The sequence below is a fragment of the Camponotus floridanus genome, unplaced genomic scaffold, assembly GCF_003227725.1.
Source record: "Camponotus floridanus strain SB8 unplaced genomic scaffold, Cflo_v7.5 scaffold16, whole genome shotgun sequence".
Lineage (NCBI taxonomy): Eukaryota > Metazoa > Arthropoda > Insecta > Hymenoptera > Formicidae > Camponotus > Camponotus floridanus.
Genome location: NW_020229281.1, coordinates 2506749 through 2528494, shown reverse-complemented (window position 1 = coordinate 2528494; position 21746 = coordinate 2506749). Strand labels below are relative to the sequence as shown.

Below are 21746 nucleotides of genomic sequence, written 5' to 3'. Positions count from 1 at the left end.
AACACGGGAGGACCGCGCGGAGTATTCGTCAGAACGTTTTAATATTTAATGCGATTAAACTCGTCTCGTTCCCGTCCCCACCCCCTCCCCAACCCCTGTAATTGGTTTCTGATTAACAGCTAAGTTTTAAGTGCATTAGCCGTGTGCAATAGTTACGTACACGCTCCCCGGCGTCGTCGAGCAATAATCTTGAGTGCCGCGAAGATGGTCGTATCGACATCGGTCCTATATATAATCGAACGTACCGATTATCACGACGTTGATACGTCTCCCAAATCGACGGGGCTTTCGTACTTTCGTACTTTCGTGCAACGACGAGATTCGCGCGAATAAACGGGAATCGCTTTGGATCAATCGCGAGGTTCGATGAAAAATTAATCCGTTTATTATGTTTCCGCTCAAATGATCCTTATCGCCAACATCCGATACTCTCGGAAAACGGCGGGTGCTGTATCGCAGCGGGAGATAAGTTGCCCGTAGGGATAATCCACGGACTCAGCGGGTGTCTCTATTCGGCACGGTTTCACTCCATCTTCCGTTGACAGACAAAATCCCCCCCGTGTCGAGTACCCATCGCGGACGATCGTCCGCGATCTATTCTATCCGACCGACTGTCCAATTAAGAGAGCGAAACTTAATTAGCCGTCACCGACCGAGTCGGGTGAGACTCGGCGAAGAAAACGCGCGACAGCGTATGAATTTCATTTCAACACCTTCCACGATTTATCAGTCGTTCGTATTTCTCTCCTTTTCCAAACGGATCCTTCGACAAGGATGCAGCATTTCGCAACAATTTTGCCGAGGACATGATTTTTCGGACACGTTCTCATAATTGTGGATATTTATTTCAGGTACAGATTTTTACAATCACTGTGATAATTTATTCTGGACTAAGTCTACGTGCCGAGTACATCTTTCAAACAATCATGATCGATACACAACGAGTATCCGTTTCAGTAATTATCGTTATTGGGTGCCTTCTCCCGGCGCAGCTGATCCGGTTCGGCATTATCCGTGTGAGCGAATTTCTTCAACTTGTCCACGAAATCGCAGTGGATCAACAGCGGCTGGAAAGGTATTAGATTTATCCGAATCTTATCATTAAAAGAATGTGCGATATCTTATTTCATCTGCGTACGATTTACAGAAAATTAACGACTTAATAATTTCTCAACAAGTCATTATTTTAAAGTTTACACAGAAAAAAATAAGTGTCGAATCAAAACTTGTATACTTAAACTAATGCGTTCATTGTTTCGTATATACGCAACAATTTATAATCTTCCTAGAAGAATTTAGTAATCTTAAATTTCAACAATTTTATAGTCTTATTTTAATATTGTAATTGTCACTCCAAAAATATATATAATTATTTGATTTTAACTTTAAGAAAATTCTGATCTTTGATTGAAAAATATTATTTTCTATCTAACATCGTTTCTTTTCCATTCCAGAAAATTAAATCTTAAATCATAAGAATATATACTTCTCGATTGAACTATATAAAATGGCTTCATTCAAGTAAGCAATTATCCAAGCAATTATATTTTACTTTAATTAACGCAATATAATCTCATTTCAAGATTTCCGTGTTAAAACTGAATATATTTTCAAAATAAGAATGTCCTTTTTTTCTGTGTACTTGTTCGTCGGCGCTTCCGTATATCAGCATCTTCAGCCTCTTGAGCTCGCCGTTGGTGAAACGATCGTACCCTAGAGCGGAGATTTCCGCCGGAAAATTGGATCGCTTGCCGTTGGTCCACCCACGACTGTACTGGAAGGTTTGGCAAAGCGCGCAGCTTACGACCAACGACAGGACAAAGAGAACCAACATGCATCTGAGGGTCATCTGAAAACGGGCAAATACCTAGTACGGCATCTTCCTTCCGTGGAAACGAAGAAATAAGAGACTGAAGGAGGACAATCGATATATCGGTGGATCGTTTCTCTTCCCTTAAACACTCGCCGTATCAGTAGATTAAATAATTGCGCAAGGGCGAGCGATTCGGAGCTTATTGGCAGCTCTCAAAGACACGCGACTAATGACTTTCAAACGTTAATTACCGCGGTAACTTGCCATGAGTGACGCGCTCGAATAATTCGATGGATATTATTAAAGCAGTCCTATATCTTTTACCTACTTACTTTTTGCCGATTCGCAGCTGATCGGATTTTATGCAGGCTATCCATTATTATCGGAGACAAGCGAGAGAGAAGCGGCTTGATTGACTGCGATAATTACAATTTTTCTAATATCGGAAGGAAATCTTCCTGCAACGTGTTAGCGTCACTTCAAGATGAGCTTATGGAATCTCATGTGATTGTAAGTGCAATCGAATTTTGTTTTGTCTACAATAGCAGCGAAGGAAGAGGAAGCTTCGTATTTTCAGCATAGAAGGCGAGGGAAAAACAATAGGCCTATAACTAAGTCACGATAGACTTGTCGAGGCAACGATCCGTGCAACTTCAAATTGCGCGATCGCGAGTTTATGCTGCTCGCTTTTTTTCGGGGGGGATATTATTTTTGATAGAACGCCAATCGATCGACGATGACGCAAGCGTTACGGCAGAACGATATGCTTCATCGCGATTGTTTTCTTTTATCATTCAGATTATTCGTCGATCGAAAATTATTCGATAAATTGTTTATTCATACAATATCTCTTCACTTTTACACGAATTTACAAGCATTTAAAAACATTTCGAATTTATCTAGACTACTATAAGAATAACCGTAAAATTCTTGCGAGCTACACGTTAGTCCCTTTTTTAAATCCCCATAGTTATTACGGTATAATAAAAAAAATGCGTTTTTATTGCACCGACGCGTATATTTTTCGAAAATTTTCAGGGCTCGCGCTCGGCTTTGTTCCGCGTGCTAATTTTAAGAGGACCATTAACGTTACGAGCGCGTCCCTGGTCATTAAGATAAGCGTAAGTGCTACTAAGTGTCCAAGCGGATAAGAGACGTGACCGGCATCTCGGTTGCATAGGGATGAAGCGTCCGAGTCGTTGCGAGAAACACGCCAATAAACACACGATGCATCGCGCGTTTACCAATAATATTAAGCGATATTTAATTTGTAGCGAAATAAGACAGAGAGAGAAGACAGATTTCCGAGGGCAACTTGGAAAATTGCTCGGCGCGAGACACGTGGTTATCGAGCAATTATTTTCTATGTGCAATTTTTCGCAAATACATACGCTCATTTGCATAATTATTTCTCTTCACGGTATCAGAAAACAGGATATTGCCAGGATTGCCAGATAAGAGAATTGGATGCTGTTCGCGAAATTGATCGATACGCATCTATCGCTCTTTCGACTTTGATGTGCGAGACAGCGATCGATTAATGGACATTTTTCGCGCGTTGAAAATTAATTAAGCAAGATTTATTACGGGCGGTGGCGAATTTAATTATTTTCAGCACGTGGAATTTTTTCATGATATTAGAGCGCGCGGGAACGGAATTGGAAAATGCCAAAGAAACAATTTATTTCGCCGCGTTGAAGTTGTATCGTGGATTTTCCATTTCACGCTGACGGGCAATTTGTCGTACGTTTCGTAATCCATTAGCTCCACAACTCGATTGTTCCGTTTCTCTCCTACGTTTTCCCGTAAGTCTATCTGTTCATTATGTATCATTTTCTCTATTGATACTTCTATTATCCGTATACGATTATTCGAGCTTTCCCACGATATGCGAATCTATAATTTGCGATAGGGACGACTGAATTCTTTTGTTTAAAACGTTTGCGTAGCAAATTGTCTTCGTTTAAATATGACTAATGATGAATAACGTTGTTATGTGTCTCTCCTTTCTTTAAAAATCAAGACAAATATTAATGGTTACGTAGAAGAATATTTAAAAAGATTAATAAATTTTTTATAGCATATATTGATATGCTATAAAAATTAGAGAAAAAGAAGAGAAATGACTTTTGTTAATGAAATTTTACTCCTCTATCCTAGCAAATGTGACTATGAATCTTTAGAGAAAAGATTACACATTTAATAAAGAAAAATTACTCTAATCTCTAATAATCGACTTTAAATAAAATTATAGAATTGAGAGATTAATTTAATCTGAAAATTTTAAACGTTGCACCATCTCTGTTACGACTTTGGATTTCTCTGTTTCGTGTCCTTAGAATTTTGTATCGTCGTCCATTGTAATCAGTTGCCACTGTATCAATTGTCGATAAGAGAGAAAGATTCTCAACGTAAATACGGTATACCATCGCGAATAGAGCAGGCATTTCCCATATAAAATCGACATATGTGCGAATAAAAGAGATATAAAAAAAATAATCTCGTTTGAAACGAGATTTCAAAGTTTATCTTAGAAAGATTTTTTTATCCAAAGTCGATTCTGAATTAATAATTCTCGATTTAATTACGATATTAAGAGCGAGAAGATATTAAATGCGCGCACCTTGATTGAAATATTCTTTGTCGTTGCTGGTTAACTTGGTTGTTCTCGTAGAAGATCCAAGCGAAACTGTGCTTGATCTGTCCGCGAAGGAACTTTATATATGCTCCAAGAGAAAAGCTGGAATAACAATTTGAAGTAACAATCGACAGATCTAAAGACAGTTATCGTGCTCTAGACGGCGACGTACAACAAGACCAATTATTAATAACCGGTAATTAATATTAGTTGATATTGTGCGAAAATTGACTCAACTTTCGTCGAGTTCGTAGATACTACCTACGGTTTGACATGTTAATAAATAACTATTTTAAGTGACTCAGTAATTATGTATAGCGATATATATATATATATATTACCCTGTGATATCCTTTGCAGAATATTGGAGAAAATATATTGAAAAAAGAGCAGATGTAAAAAACAACTTTTTATGTTTATGCATAAAATATTTTATATTTTTTTATTCATAATAATAAAATTCTATGCATATATCTTGTGATTGTTTGAAATGATATCGATTGAAAACGATCGAACGAAACTCTGTTTTACATTTTGGCAAAATTCTTTGTATAAATATTTTTTAGCAATAATTATAATTACAATTTGTAGATTGTAATCAAAACTAGATATTCCAAAATTTGCATTTTAATTAGTGTATAAAAAATTATTTTATATTATGCATTAATAACTGATAAGAGCATAGCTTAATAATAAAGCTTATTCAAATTATATATTTTTTAATTCAAGTACTATTTCGTAATATTTAAAAATCAGTAAAAGATGCAGTCGCTAACAAATAATTCTCTAAAACATCCTCAAAATATCCAAGATTTAAGTTTGATCTTTCCTTTGTAATGAGAATTTTAACATTTGATTATTATAAAAATTATCGTATATATACTAGAATTTATATCGATTTATATTGATTACCATATATATACTAGAATTTACACTAAAATTACGAGAATGCAATGTGTTGTTGTCATCGAGAAGATGACATAATAAAATAGTAATTATAAATTATATTATATTTATATTAATAATTATGTCTGATTTAAATGGATTCGCTTAATTATTTCGTAGGAAATTAAAGATACAAAAAAATTATAAAATAATATTTCCAATCACAAAAAAATATAATTGCACCATATTGTGTATAACAAACAACTTTTATTGGAACAATTTTTTTGTATCTTTGATTTCCTACAAAATAATTAATTAATAATTATTCGCTTAAATCAGACATACTGTATATATATAATTATAATATAATAATAATAATATAATAATTATATAATATATATAATAATATATATAATATATATAATAATATATATAATATATATAATATATAATATTATAATATATATAATAATAATAAATAGTATATAATATTATAATATATATATAATAATTATTATTATTATTATTATATTAATAGCGCCTCGTCGGTATCTCGTTAGCCAGAGGGAGAGGAGGAGGGGGAAGGAGAGAGAAGAAACTTCATTGGTATCCTCGTGCATCCACGTAGTTGAGAGGTTGGACCGCTAGGCGGCGGTACGCGGCGTCGATTCATCTTTCCGTGATTGTCGCGTTGGACGCATGCGCGTTAGACAGCTGCGTCTTTTTGCGGACACTCTGCTCTGCCCGCACGCTTGTCACCTCAGTTTTACCAACGCGCGTTTCAACCGACATGCGTTCCCGCGAGTGAGCAACGTAGGCAGATCATTGTGCGAGGTCATCGTCGTCGAACGTCGAACGTCGTCGTCGTCGCGATCGTCGCGATCGTCGTCAATGCTGGTACGCATAGACCGTGTCGCATCGTCATCGCCGTCGTCGTCGTTCTCGTCGTCGTCGTCGTCGCGGTTGTCGCCGTCGTGATCGCGGTTGTGCTTGTCAATCGTGCGAGCCCGTCGCCCAAACCTCCGGGGTTGACTCCGGAGAAACGCGACATGTCGGTGTCGCGAGTGTCTGGATCGCGACGGGCGCAGTGACGACGATTCCGTCAGCACACACACCGATGACGTCAGCGGAATCGCGATATGATGGAGTCCATCAGAAAATGGTTTTACAGGCCTAAGGTGAACACATCTCGCCTTCTGCTCGCCTTCTCCTCGTCCCCGATCCCCTCGTCATCTCCATCTCGCTCTGTCGCGTGCTCTCCTCTCTCTCTCTCTCTTTCTCTCTCTCTCTCTCTCTCTCTCTCTCTCTCTCTCTCTCTCTCTCTCTCTCTCTCTCTCTTTGTCTCTTTGTCTCTCTCGCTCGTGCGCTTTAACGTCTTCGCGTTTCATTCTAGCTTGTTTTTTTTTTTTAATGTACCCTCCTCGAATTTTTGTCTTCTTTAAATTTACATCGCGTACTCTCGTGAGTATCTTTCACGTCGCATTAGTATGGAATAGAGAGTGTCCATTTTCTCTTTCCCTCTCCGCGCTCCCGTCTCTCTCCGGCTCTCTCCCCCTCTCGCTCCTTCGCGCTGATCGAACGCGTGCACTCGTTCCTTTTCCTCTCTCTCTCGCGACTTCATCGAGCGCTGTTGCCACCTGTTTCGTGAAAATTTCGCACGACACGACGTACGTACGACGTACGTACACCTGTGTGAATGCGCGCGTGCACGGCATCGTCGATATGTATCGCGGGATTCGCGGAATTACGGCACGTTTCTCGCTAAACGGACGACTGGAAACGCGTCAAGGTACCCGATGATCTTTCGGTCCAGCCTCGTCGTTCGCTGCGAATACGCAGGAGAAACGTCAGATTTTCGGAGACTCGATCGCAAGCTACAATAATATCGCCATATGTCGGGTTGACAATCTATCAGCGAGCTGAAATAAGATTCCGAGCGATAACAATGTACGCGCTATCGCGATGCACAAGCTACTTTCTTCCCGATTCTCGCACGCTATGTATTTTTCAATGTAATTATTTATATCGCGTAGAATTAATTAAAAAACCGCCTCGTGTCTCTCGAGCTGTCAAACTGTTCTTGTTGTAGTAAAATATTCCGCCCGAGGGACTCTAACGCTCGCTTATTTTCATTAATCTTTTATCTCTTGTACATCGTCAACCGGTGGGGAACAAGCACTTAGAATACGGGAAGTGTTATATGCGTAATGCGCGCATGGGAGGTTTTATTAATGCGTCTGTCAATATTATGAGTTAATTAATGGTTCATTAATGAGAGGAAAAATGAGAAATATTTTATGCCGAATATGGAGGATGGAATGGCACGCTTCGCTAGAGTTTCAAGTATTTGTATCAGCAGCGTGTTACATGTGCCTATTATATGACATCGTGTCGTATCGCTATCATGTGTCACGCGCGGACGAATGAATTTCCAATGGGAGACTCGTTCGACAAAAAGGGTGAATAATATTTCGAGGAGAGAATTCGTACACTAAGAAAAAAATCTGGTTGTATTAATTAGAATTCTGGTAGATTCAACCAGTGTATTCGTTGGAAAATGGACGAACCAGAATTCTTGTAGAAATTAACAGATAAATCTGATTAATTTCTTCCTGCTAAATTTACCAAATTTTCTGGTTAATAATACTAAACTCACTAGCACCAAGTCGTCTAAAATTTTTTCCATCTAATCTCAAAAGTTTAATCTGAATTTCAACAAGATTATTGGACAAATTCAATCCAGATTATGGAGTAAATTATTTTATATTCAGTTTGTTAGAAATTAAACTGATAAAGAGCGATGTAAGAAAAGGATGTAGCTCAACACACACAATCAAAGAGCTAGCGTCCTCTTTCTGGCTACTACTGCTCGTAAGAGAAAAAAAATATACTTTGGATTTAATGTTAATACTATTTCTTTATACATTTCATGGCAAATATTAAATACGAGTTAAGTTAAGAAGCAAAGAAATTAGTGTAACAAGAAATTTTATAGATCAAATCAGAAAATACTAACCAAATCCTTATAGTAAAATTTATTAAACATTCTAATTATAAAAAATCGAGTCTTATCATGACTAGAAATTTTTATTTGATTTAACCAAAATGTCTTCAATCACATACATCTTGTTGGTAGAATTAAATGATTTTTCTCAGTGTACTAGAATTTATTTTTACCGAGAGATCACGCGCCTTTTCGACACCGTGATCCTCTCCTTCGGAATCAATTGTCGACAATTAGCGTGGCGCATTTCTCGTACGTATGCCATTTATTTTCGCGCGGATCAAATCCGATTTGGCGCTTGGAGGACGTTCGCGCGCGAAAGTAGGGATCGATGAAATTCAATGAGATACAAAGAGCCGAGGAGTCGCGCACGCGAAATGAACGCCTCGGGCGCGGGCATCGAAATGATTGCATGGTCGTGCGAGAATAAAATCTTCCACGGAGAAATTTCTCCGGAAGACATAAGCGGAGATTCGTCAGGTACGGGTCAAGTGGTTGTTAATGACCGTGACACATCGCTATTAGATTAGACGACACACTTTTTGCTCTGTTTCTGATCGCAATGTCTCGTAGTTTTAAGCATCTCAAAATACTTGAAAAATACTCGAAAAAATCTACAAATAATGAAATATTCCTCGATATCCGTAGAAAATGATGGCGTGTGCGATAAAAATTTTACTCTTTTTTTTACCGATTAAGACCTTCGAGATATTCTATTGTTAAAATATCGATAAAATTAAAACGACCCATACATGACCTTTAAAGATTAATAGTCAAGGAGAAAGGCCATTCGTGATAAAGCGCTTCACTTTGAAGAGACTGAATGGACTGTCAGGTTCAACCGATTTTTCTTTAAGCTGTTCAACATCACTTTCCGCTGACGTTTCTCAATGTTAAAGATATCGCGATAAGAGTGATCCATAGATCACGCTCTCATCTGACAGGAAGAGGAAAGCTCGCGTGCGCGCGCGCGCGCACACGTATACATGTGCGAGAGAAACGAGAAGAAAGAGATGCGGACATGCGTGAAATAAAGACACATTGGACGATATAGGGTAGTGAACAAAAAGGGGGTCAACGATATTCGGGATGAGTCACGGAGGCACCCCGACTCATTTTCTTTCTTGCGTCCGATGACACGAAGCTGAAAAACGCACGGTCTGATTGACCGATGGATGTGTCTCTCGGAAACGCGATCGAAACCACGCTTCGACAGTCTCTACGACATTTCTCCCGCAAATAATTTAGCATAGAACAGGCGTTCGTTTTTCGAAATTTTAATCCGATTTAATTGACCGGAAGAATTAAAATTAAAAATAAAATTATAAAAGAAATATACATCAACTATTATATATTATATAAATATTATAAATATATAATTATATAATTATATTTATTATTATTATTTATTATATAATTATATTATATAAATATTATATATTAAGTGGAAATAAAATTAAATTGAAATTAAAATTAAATGAAAAAGAATTAAAATGAAAGAAGAAATTAAGGAAGAATTAAACGTAGATTCTGAGACACGCAACTTTCTATCAAAATCGCCAACAGTTGAGTTCACAGCGAAACCGCTAAATATTTACGAGAGAGTGAGAGAGAACGATTTATCCGAAATTGCGTGGTTTATGACAGCGGATGGCAGCGATTGCGAAATAGGCCACAGTTAATTCGTTAAAGCGCGGCTTCTAGAAGTGCCATAGAGACTGTGCGAATTATCTCCAATCCTAATTCAATGCAACTATATTTGAGCCAAGCGGTATATCTCAAGGTGAAAAAAATGATTCAACAAACATACGTTTGCTCGTTAGATTAAATGCATAAAAAAAGATGTGGCGTAAGTCGATGCAACGATCGACTTGAATATCATCTCTAGATATATTTAACGATGTTGTAATTTAAATTTATCATTTTGAAGGCGGAAATATATTCTTTTAAATTCGTTTAAATAAAAAAAAATAAAAATAAAAAAAAGATTGCGTAAACTCGTGGCCTCTCTCTCTCTCTTTCTCTCTCTCTACGAACGGACAGAAAAAACGATATCGTTCGCACAAGTCGAGTGCAGTTTCACAAATTGACTGATGTCATTTAATGATGTCGCGTTTAATGTTACTAAATTATATATCTCGACGGTATAAAATTTTTACATCACGGTGTGTAATTTTATTCTACATCCCGATAAAATCTTGTACATATATAACATCAAAGATGGAAATATATACACTCGTAAATATACAAGCATCTATTTTACATCAATTTTATATTTGCAATATTATAAATATTGTAATAAATGTAAATAAATTTAAATCTTGATTTTATATATTAAAATTTTACATTTTAATTGCAAGCTCTCTTGGAATATCTACGCGTTCGCCGTAATGATATTATTTGCGAGATGCGCTTCTACGAAATTACCAGAGCAGCAGATTGCTTGATTACATTACTCTTTATATTTTAAACAAATGATAAGCTCTCGTGGGATAGTGAGAGCTGTGAAAGCTTCATACGTCGCGCTTTCATCAACTTTTCTCATTTTCATCGTTGATGCGGAAAAAAAGAAAGGAACTTGCGCTCGCGTTCGATTGCAATTAATTTGAATTTCAAGAGAAACTTATTCTCGTATTTATTTTTTCCAAAGAGAGGAAACGAACAAAATTATTCCACGAATGCGAAATTCATTGTCAGAATAATCGTGCAATATTTTGATTTCGCGTCTCGAAATGGCCATTTTGCGTTTCGTGAAACGAGAACGACGTACGTGCGTGTGTTATGTCCCCTCGTTAGACGGAGTATAGAGTTTCCTTTTCCTTTTACTCGTGCGTGAGCCGCACCATTGTGGTCTAGTTAAATACGATATCGATACGAAAGGTTAACTGATTTATTTGTCATACGTTGCATACGCAAGCGTGACGTGTTTTCAACGAATACAATTGCGATTGAACAGTAACGAGTACATCCGTACGGCGATAAAAATATAGTCTCGGTCATATGTCATGCGTGTGGATTCACGTGCACTTAAAAAGCATCTTACATTATTTTGAGCACGCACAAGATGAGTTGATTAATGATAAACGCGCCATACGAAGGCCTCTTTGAAAATCTTATGCCCTTCCTCGAACGAGATTATTTTTTTCAAGTTCGCGAACCCCCCCTCCCTCCCCGGCTTATCTCTCGGAAATTTAATTAATAACGTTAAGAGCGATATTTTCTCGTGTTATCGTAAATATATTTTCCATAAGATAAGACCTTATCTGCATCGATAAGACAAGAATACCCTCCATGTTTGAACTTTGCACGATCAATGATCCGCGATGCAAAAATTCGCAATTGCGAATCTTATCTTTCTCTAATATTTTTTTCGAATAAATTACTTTCTTCGTAGACTTCTCGGTTGCGCCTTTTACTAAACTAAACTATTACTTATGTAATCGTTCTCTCTTTCAAAGCAGCTGATTTTTTAACAGATTGAAATGTTGACAATCGCATCTTTCGGATCGGATCCCGTCGTAATCGGATTTGAAGCGCTAGATTTCCTCGAAACGAGCGATTTTTTTAGTCGATTCACCGCTTTGTTGCGAAAATGCGGGCCGTCGACACGATGTGAATGCGATTTAGAGCTTACGCGGTCAACGCGATTGCAATTTATACAGGTTGTGTTTTAATAAGTTCGAAAAATTTTAGGAGATGATTCTTTGTCGAAAATTAAGGGGGATTTTTCATATAAACATATACTCCTACATCCCTCCCTGTGGAGTTACACTCCTCCAAAAATGGGGGTAAAGATTAGATTTTTATTTTTTTCTCAAATTTAGAACAAGTTAAAGAAGTGAAATCAGATGGATATTTTCTACTAGTAAAAAGGTTATTTATTAATATTTTCTTCAACCTCCCGTATTGTCATAAGGGGATGAAACTAGCAACCCCTATTCAATTTTTTATTAGAACTTTTTAATGTTTATATGAAAAACCCTCTTAATTTTCGACAAAGAATCATCTCCTAAAATTTTTCGCACTCATTAAGAGACACCCAGTATATCGATTGTAAAATGTTAGATCCATCTTGAAGTACCACGCTACAATATTGCGCTGTATAATAATTTCCTAATAATTTGTAACGCTTTTATATACGCGCCAACGCACCTTACGTCGACGATATTGATGTCACTGTTTCCGTTACGTGTAAAGGTCGATGGAAAAAATTTTAACCGTGCAAACGATAAAATCCAAACCGAAGCCTTTACCCTATATGTCGCTCGACGTCATACATCGATGATACGGACCTATCCAAGGGAGAATAACACGCTAGCTCTTGTTGCGCCCTTTAATTGTGACGTGGGTTCGACCCTCTTTCATTATGACGTAAACACGATCAATCTCATTGTTTAGACTTGGGTGCTCGTTTGTTTATAAATATCGCAAGCGTGAACTTTTATCCCTCGCACATAAGAACGTGGGTGGGAGATCACCTATCTTTTCACGTGACCGAGAAAAAATGCGAGCGAGTCCAGCGGTTAATCTTTCCTCGCTAAATTAAATACTCTTTGTCAAAATATTTTCTAACTTGACGTTCCTTTTCTCTATCGTTGCAGAGGGACGACACAAGTCTGCTGGCTCAATTCTTTTACGCCGATGAGTCCTTGAACGCAGTCGCCTGCGAGCTGGACTCCTTCGACGGTCGACAGGAGCCGGAGAGATGTACGACGCTGGTGAATCAACTGCGACAATGTCAGGACAAGGTGCTGACCATTTGTAATCAGATCATGGATGAGCTGATACCCGAGAGTCGCGCCAATCGGGACTTTAGGGTGAAGTTTCCCGATGACGTGATGCAGGAGAATCTGGCCGGGCAGCTTTGGTTCGGCGCGGAATGTCTGGCAGCCGGCTCGTCGATCATGAACCGGGAGGCCGAGAGCTCGACCATGAGGCCGTTGGCGAAAGCTCTCACCAAGTCGTTGGAGATTGTCAGGAACCTGCTGAGAGAGCATGCGCTTAAAGGCCACATGAATTTGAAGGTGCTTATGAATACGCGAGTAAGAAATTTGTATATTCATATCATATGAAACGTAGTAAGTTGCTGATTAATTGCTGCTTTCTGGTGTTCCAAGGATATATACAATGTTGAATAAAAACAAAACGATGGAATTTTCTGCATGAACAGAAGATAATTATTAATAACTACTCGGATAATTTCATGAATAATTAATAACATCTTTTTTTTTTCAGACGCAAAATCCTCTCGAGCCATCCTTGGAGAAGCTCATCGAGTCGTTGAAGATCTTTGATCGACTCTTTGCCGAGTTTGAGCTGTGTTATGTCGGCGCGATGGTACCGGTGAAATCGACAAAGGAATACGAGCAGCAGGAACTTGTATGTGTGCTGTTCTCGGAGACTTTACAGAGAGCGCTTGAGCGCGGTTTGTTGGACCAAGCTGATGTAGACAATTATGAGCCGGCTTTAATGTTTACTATTCCACGATTGGCTATTGTGTCGGGACTCTTGGCGCCACCCGGAGGACCGTTGTGCCTCAATTCATCCGATACTATAAGCGAGATGTTTAGACCATTCAGAGTAAGAGACTTGATAATTACTACTATGATTGTAATTTATGATCAAGAGTCACATTTATCTTCAAGTTTAATTATTATTATTTTCAATTTCCTGACAAAGGAATATGATTTATTTTCAGACTCTTCTTCTCAAGATAAGAGAATTATTATGGACGTTAAATAATCGCGAATTGTACATGTTGGAGAAGCTATTATGCTCGAATGAGGAGCCATCCAGTTCGATCACACAATCAACGAAATCAACGTGTCAGGACATACCAGATTTGGAGGAATATGTTCATGATTTTTATACCGGTTATCCGAATTGCAAAGAGTTCATCATTGATTTTTACACTGTGACAAAAAATACGGGTAATAATATGGACGAGATAGCGAGTGATGCAGTTCAATCGTTGAACGAAGGCGATTCGAAAGTCGATCAGTCGCCGATCAAAAAACGCGAACAGGATAGAGAGAAGCGTAGAAAACAGAAAAACGGCGAGGAAACTCGGCGCGAAGACTTAAACATATCCTCGGATGGGTGTGATAATAAGGTAATGTGTAATAGCGGCGAAAAGACGCGACAAAGTAATGGAGAAAGTGTCGGTGAACGAGTGCAATGTAGACGCGAGCTCCCCGACGCGTTGTGTGATAACGAACGGTTTCCTCATGATTGTGATTCGGTTTATAATAGCGAAAATAATACCAGCGAGAGTTGCGACTCGATAGCGCGAAGTGACATTGTGAGATTGGATGTAGCGGGAAGTAGCGCTTCCGCGAATATCGTCGGCGACACGCGGAATGAGGGAAGCTTTATCACTTCCGACATAACTCACATACTTGAGGGATGCTCTGATAATATAGAGATACCGCAAACGCAGTATTTGCTTAACCAAGTCACTCGCGAAAGTACCATGGACGGTGAGGCCGCGCACATACCTGACAACTCTTTACCCGATCTAGATTCTAAGAGACTCATCTCGGAGGCGAATAAAACTCTCTCGAATCTTTTGCTGGACTCGAGCGAATGCCAAAATGAGATTTCGGAACAAACGGATTCCGGCATATGTACGGTAATATCATCCGAGAACACTAGCTTGTACGACAAGAGCCCGGAAGAGAAGAAGACCTTCGCCAACGAGATCCAGAGAGAGGGATGCGGCGCCTCGGATGAAGAGGATACGCAGGAGAACACTAGTTACTCTTGTTCCAATATGAGTTCGCCGAAAAGAAAAAATCCCGTAAACTCATGCGTTTGCAGCACGAGAGGCGCAAACAAGACAGCGTTAGATCACTCAATCGAGGTATCTGGTTTGCACTCGAACGGACACGGGGAACTAGATGGGAAAAACATTCCACGAATATCATCGAATTTCGACGGCACCAACGAGGAATTCATCGGTGTAGCATACGGCAATGGCCAATTAACCCTCTGTGATTCCAATCAGTCCACCTTCCAAATAAACTATTCCGAGAATTGGGAAAATCTCAATTTGAATATCGATGCGTCGAGCTCCAGGAAAGAATTTTGGGGAGATCTAAAATGCGAAAATTGCCCGTCCACTTCTCGTAGTATCGACGAGATTGGCAAAAAGATCGAGAAATATGCGCAGGATAAAGCAGCGACGAAGAAGACGCGGGACGAGAGGCAGCGACGGCGACATCAGCACAGATTAGTGGACCGAAATACACAGAGGACCCATCACGGCAGGAGAGATGCTGAGAAAAGACATCTGCAGATCGTGCGATCGGCCACGAGCACCGAAAGCTCCAGATCGAATTCCACGGATCGAGGTTTAAATTCACGTTTGACCAACCTCGGTGTCAACTTGCAAAGCACCAGGCAGATGCCGAATTTCGGTAGTCACAGTCCACACATGAGCCCGAGGCTTCATCATTTCGAATCGCGCAGCACCCCGAGCTCCGGACAACGCTGTTGCAATCTGGGAACGCACTGCACGAACAGAAACTCATCGCCGCAGAGCAGAAAGTTGTTGGATCATAGGAGATCAAAGTCCGAGCAGATCGCGAGGATGAAGAGGAGAGACGTCGACAAGAAAGAGAAGCATGAACGGGACAAGTACGCACGCACCGAGTCTACTAAGAGAAAACGAGGAAATGGAAGTTCCAGCAGTCTCATGATGAATGATGGACTAGGCCCGAGAACGGACAAGAGTGGTCTTCCAACGGAGACCGTTGCTACGCTCTCGAACGCAGCAATTCGTCATGCAAGGGATAATCCCCAGAGATCCGTGCGGGCGATGAGACTGGTTAATACGTCGACGATATCCGGTGTACGAAACTCTGATCAATCTCTGAGCTACAAGACCAACGTGGTGGCATCGAGTTCCAGTTGTTCGAGCTGTTGTGATTCGAGTTCGGAAACCAGCGAGTTTCACAGCGACTGCCAAGATGACGAGGAGATTGCACTGGCGATGCAAGCTGCTGAAATCGCAAATAGAAATCAAATCAGAGCCAAATTTCGGTAAGAGAATACATTGTTACTTTGTTTCCGCGTAGTTGTTTCTGTATAAATTATGTACACTACGTATGTATACTAATGTCATTATGCTTTGAATTAGTCTGTTGGCTCAAGACGTCCGTCATATTTTCTTAAATATTAGCGACAAGAATTTGATAATTTGTTTTGAACGCGTTTATAATACTTGACCTTCTGTCAACATTTTTGTTTTTCGTTATTTCTCCTACCATATTTTTTGCTATATTTTTCTTGTTCCATCGATTTTCAGCTGAGAGAGAATATTTTCAAAATAGAATAATATATTATTATAATTATATTAATATTTTTCCAGATCTTCGGAAGATCTAGTCCATCGCCTCTTCGTTTGCATAGCGGGCGTGGCGGATCAGTTGCAAACAAATTTCGCGTCGGATTTGCGAAATATTTTGAAATGTGTTTTTCTCATGAATAGTAGTCAAATAGTAGAAGATACCGAAGGATCGAAAGATGAAAGTTCAGGTTCCACGAATCAATCGACAGTAGTCGTACCAAACGACACGACAGAGACGGAAAGTATTCACGAACGCCAAGAACCATTACCCGAATACGAAGACATGGAGGAAACCTCATTGACCCATGATCGAAGTACGGATATATTTATTTCTTCACTCATGTGATTTCGCTTAAGAGTTTGCATACAAGTCTGTCCATTCGTTAATATCTATAAACATTTTTCATAGTTTTACATTGTAAACTTCGAATCTTGTATATAAATTTGTATAAATATGTTTACATCTCAAATCTATTTGACTTTTGACTAAAATTTTATTTTTCTTTTCGGATGGATAGACTCATATTCAAACAAAATTTCAAGCTTCTCTGTCTAAAAATATAATAAAATTCCTCGACATCTTTTTCATTCGGCACATAATTATACAACGGCAATTAATATTCTTTTTCTTTCGTTTCCACAGCTTCTCCCGTCACCGAGAGAGGAGAAGAATGCGTCGAGAGAGCACCCGCTTGGGTGCCGGACAATGACGCGCCAAGATGTATGGCTTGTCAAGCGGGATTCACGGTCGTGCGACGTAGGCACCATTGCCGAAACTGCGGTAAAGTGTTTTGCGGTCGTTGCAGCAGCAACAATGTCCCACTGCCTCGATACGGGCATACGAAACCCGTGAGAGTATGCAACAGGTGTTTCCTGTACCAAGTGACGCCCTTTACTACGGTCTCGCAAGTCACGTCCACCAGTTGAATGTTTCTGGAGTGGCTTGTAAATCCGATTATATTTTCTATTTGAAGTCTCCCGGTGTGTTACGTATTCCCTTTCAATGTGTGTAACGTATTCGCGCAAATTTGCAACCGTTTCTTGATCGTAATAAAGTCATTATTCTTATATAATAGGAACGATAATTCAAAAGAGTTCTCTTACAATTAGTAGAGCGGAGAAAATCGGGTGTAATTATGTGATACTCGCACAGTGTTACGAACTTTAGTCCAATGAATTAGCTGTTTCATTAGTCGAAGCAGTCGTTTTTCGATTCGGAATTGTCAAACTATATTCGGGTATTTGCTTCTCTTCTTCTCTCCTATTCTTCTTAAGTGATATATATAAGTACACACATTAAATATAATATATATTATTGGAAAATCTGATGACATTTGATTTGTCCAATTCTCTGTGTTTAAAAGTTTGTAAAAAGAGAAACCGTAGAAACACGTTTATCGTATAAAAATGAGAAGAGAAATTGGAGGGAAATCACTGTCACCAGATCGTTTTACCGCGTTTATACATTTACGTGCACTTAAACTGTAAAATTAGATATACCAGCGCTAATCGCTCATATTTTTACACATTGTGATTAGATATTCTTCAAGAAAGTGTTATTACGATTCGTGACAATTACAACAACGCAATTTTACTTTGGATAGATGATAAGATTCTCTGTAAATTGTCCCAGTTTATTTAAGAAGGTCCTGTCTTTGTTTGAGACAGACTTAAGCTAAGATTGTATAGAGAGCTATCATCAAGAATGTCTTTATATTACCATTTTTATTATTCTTATGTATTATTATTTCAGCTATAATAATTATTTTATTATCATTATTATATATTATTCTTATTATTTCACCATATGATTGTAGCTCTCGTACGAATTCATTATACGAATTAAATGATTATTAATTTTTTAAGTTATAGTTTTTGCCGATTTATCTTATAAACTAATAACAGTTTTTTTATTTTTGTTCAAAGTGTGATAGAACTTGTGTTTTCTAGAACGAAATATACGTTTTTTTGCAATTTATTTCGATATGTTTATAATAATTTCGCGATGTAAGTAATATCCTTGGTGCGTGGCACATGAAACCCGTATAATATTATGATATCAATAATTATCATTTTCATAGATTCATAATTATTAGAGTTATTAAAACGTCGATTGCGCACACTCATATTTAAAAGAATGCAAACTTAAGTAAAATGTTATTAATTGCAGCAGAATTTCACAAATCAATACATAAATAAGCATCACCAATACTCCAAGCATGAAGATTCTTTTAATTTGAGATATTTAGTTTTCTCGTTATATGAATAGAAACCGAGAAACTATTCCATTGCTTGTGTATCTTTCAAGAGAAAACTCTTGGATTGATAGACGATGAATTTCCATAAAAGACAAGCTTAAGACTTGAAGCATCAAATCCTGTATGATGTCTATACTCTTGTGTGATGTATAAGTGTGTGTACAGACTGGAGTATACATATACTCGAATAACGATAATATTAAGGAAGAAAATATGCAAGAAAATTTATTTTCTTTTTTTTCTGTGTTTAATGGTCAGGTCGCGCCGCAAGAGAATTTCTAAGCATGTACTGCCCGGTGATGTATTTCAAGGTATATACACAGGTGCATTAGCGTACACGTATGCACGCACCCAGACACACATATATACGCGACTTGCTCCTCTGTGCCAAATTTATGACAATACTTTCCTTTGTACAATTCACACATGAATTTGGTTCCTATCGAAAAACTTGGACAAATACTTCCGATTATCAATACAAATGCATCGCGTTGTGTTAAAAATAGATTCAGAAATTGTATAGTGAAAGAGAGAGAAAGAGAAAGCAGTATTCGAGATGAACACCCGACATAATAGAGTGTGTGTGTGTGTGTGTGTGTGTTTTGATTAATAAAAAGACTGGTTGGATGTATAGATCGTTGTTTGCTCATTATTATTTCGAGCATTCGCCGATAATTAAACGATATAAATATCGAATAGTGCAGATTATATCACGTTTCTTTAATTTTTATTTTCAATTATATTATCGTTTCCATTATATAGTAAGAAGAGATTATCTCTCTCAATTTCTCCAAACATCTTGTCAAATCCCCGCAAACAAATTTCAATTTGATGTTTATCATTGTTTAAAAAAATCGATTAAAAAACGAATTAATTTATAACAATAACTGGCGCTATTAAAAACGATATTTAGCTTGGCAAACGCCGATATTGCGCCGAATATTCGACCATCAGTATAAGAAAATAAACGTATCACGATCATATATATATGTAAACGATTGTATAAATTGAGTCGATTCTCGCTGCGGTTAGCTTTATTGAAGGAATGGCGTTAATTGGAACCGATATGTATCGATTCATCCGGCATTTCGATACGATTATCGATTTTCATTACGAGGATGTAATAATGTTCCCTCGAAACGAATAATAAAATATATCGTTCGGCGAGATCAAACTTGTAGAAATCGTTGTACATTATAATCGCGTGCGCATTGTAAACTATAGGTAGAACTTTTTCGAAGGAAAAAAAAAAAATTATATAGTGTCCATGGAACGGCGAGAGTGCTCGTAAGACGTGTAAAATTAGCTAGAGAGAGAGAGAGAGAGAGAGAAACAAACTTATTTCCTTATACGTGTAAGGAATACATCGAGTAGAGAGAATATACCTTTAAGATTCGAACGCGCTTAGAGACGGAGAGTTATTTTTTACACATAATCTCGATGCCTTGCTAGAATATCGATTGTGCTTTCGATTTTGGACACGAGGAAATGTCGCTCTCTGGCTAAAAAGTTCCGGAGACTAAAATATATCTCATCCTTCTTCTTGTACTTGTGAGAATCATTTTGGTAATCAGGATTTCCCCTGTGCCTAATACGTCACAGATTAGTCTGTGAAGATAAACTATATATGAAAACAAAAAAAGAGGGGGGGGAGGGGAGAGAAGGAGGTGGAAGGAAAGAACGCGTAAAAGAAAGAAAATTCGAGACGATATAAAATATAGAGTGGATCGAGGATCACGATGTCGTATGAACGTAAGTTTGAAATTTTAAGAATTTTGAACGCGTTGATCTCCGTGCATATGTATGAAAAACGAAATAATTAATATTAATTATTATAATAATTAATATTTATATTTCTCTTTCACGGAATATGAATATATTAAAAAATACAATAAAAATTACGGTATTTTAGATCGATTATTCACATGTATAGTCGAATTTCTTTTTCCATCGCGGTTGCAATATGCTCCTTCCGACATGGTGATGTTGATCCACTCGATAATCAAGTGAGAGTTGCGATCTGCCAATTAAATAAGAAATTATTCCGATCATACGAGGTGTTAGAATGTGTATCTCGGAATTATTTTTATATTATTTGCCTAAGTGTATGCGCGTAGAAATGTATCCTTGGGACGTTTGACGTGGGATCGCATTTCGAATAATCGGTCGAACAGCGCGTAATCCCCAATAGAATGGAACGACGTTGAAACGTTAATTGACATTAACGATTACATTTGACGCCGAATTAACTTGTGATCGGTATCGAAGGGCGATAGAATTTCTATGACGTTGTGTCGATGATTTTAAATTAATGAGAAATGCAACGGGATTTGCGGATAAATTGTTAGAGTATCTGTATGTACGTGTGTGTGCGCGCGCGTGTGTTTTTGTGCGTGAATACGACAAGTTATTATTCGCAATATTGGATCGTGGGACGATGTCCCATCAATACTTGAATGCATTGTGGTTTCGGTATAATGGACGTATTAAAATACGAATGTAAATAAAGTTTGTTATTCAAGGTGTTTAAATTGCGTGATTATTGCAACGCTTTTTTTTTTTAATTATGCGATTTGACAAAGTTATGCGTCTCCGACCTATAAAAGTCCTTCATCTTTTTTACTTTATCTTTGATACATTTATATAAATGAGCCTCGAATTTTTCGAAATAAATCTAGCAATATGTTTTTATGCGCGTTGAGAGGAAATTTCTATAAAATTATCGCTCGCACTTGCAACTCTTAGAGAGCTATATTTTAATGCGTTATAAGAGACTAATATGCTATCGATTGCTTCAG

The 21746-nt window shown here is 38.0% G+C and overlaps 2 protein-coding genes across 4 annotated transcripts in view; one reads left to right on the top strand and one right to left on the bottom strand.

The window, feature by feature from the left end:
* Positions 1-829: 829 nt before the first annotated feature.
* LOC105255391 (pro-corazonin-like) overlaps positions 830-21746 on the bottom strand; it is a 74601-nt gene continuing 53684 nt past the window's right edge. The window contains exons 1-3 of one of the 2 annotated variants that reach the window (XM_011264647.3): positions 4437-4523; positions 1643-1849; positions 830-1067 (exon numbers count right to left, since the gene is read on the bottom strand). In XM_011264647.3, the coding sequence (XP_011262949.1) occupies positions 954-1067; positions 1643-1849 (321 nt within the window). In that variant the 5' untranslated portion in view covers positions 4437-4523 and the 3' untranslated portion in view covers positions 830-953. Of the gene's footprint in view, positions 1068-1642; positions 1850-4436; positions 4524-21746 lie in introns of those variants that run through there. The other variant, XM_011264649.2, reaches the window with a different exon arrangement.
* On the top strand, positions 5992-21479 carry LOC105255392 (lateral signaling target protein 2 homolog). Of its 2 annotated transcripts, none has more exons than XM_011264650.3 (6): positions 5992-6514; positions 12942-13382; positions 13576-13920; positions 14039-16383; positions 16712-17004; positions 17334-21479. In XM_011264650.3, the coding sequence occupies exons 1-6, from the start codon at positions 6476-6478 to the stop codon at positions 17615-17617; spliced, it is 3747 nt and encodes a 1248-aa protein (XP_011262952.1). In that variant the 5' UTR covers positions 5992-6475; the 3' UTR covers positions 17618-21479. The 2 variants fall into 2 exon arrangements, with proteins under 2 accessions (XP_011262952.1, XP_011262953.1); XM_011264651.3 differs by having other exon boundaries at positions 5993-6514; positions 12942-13364.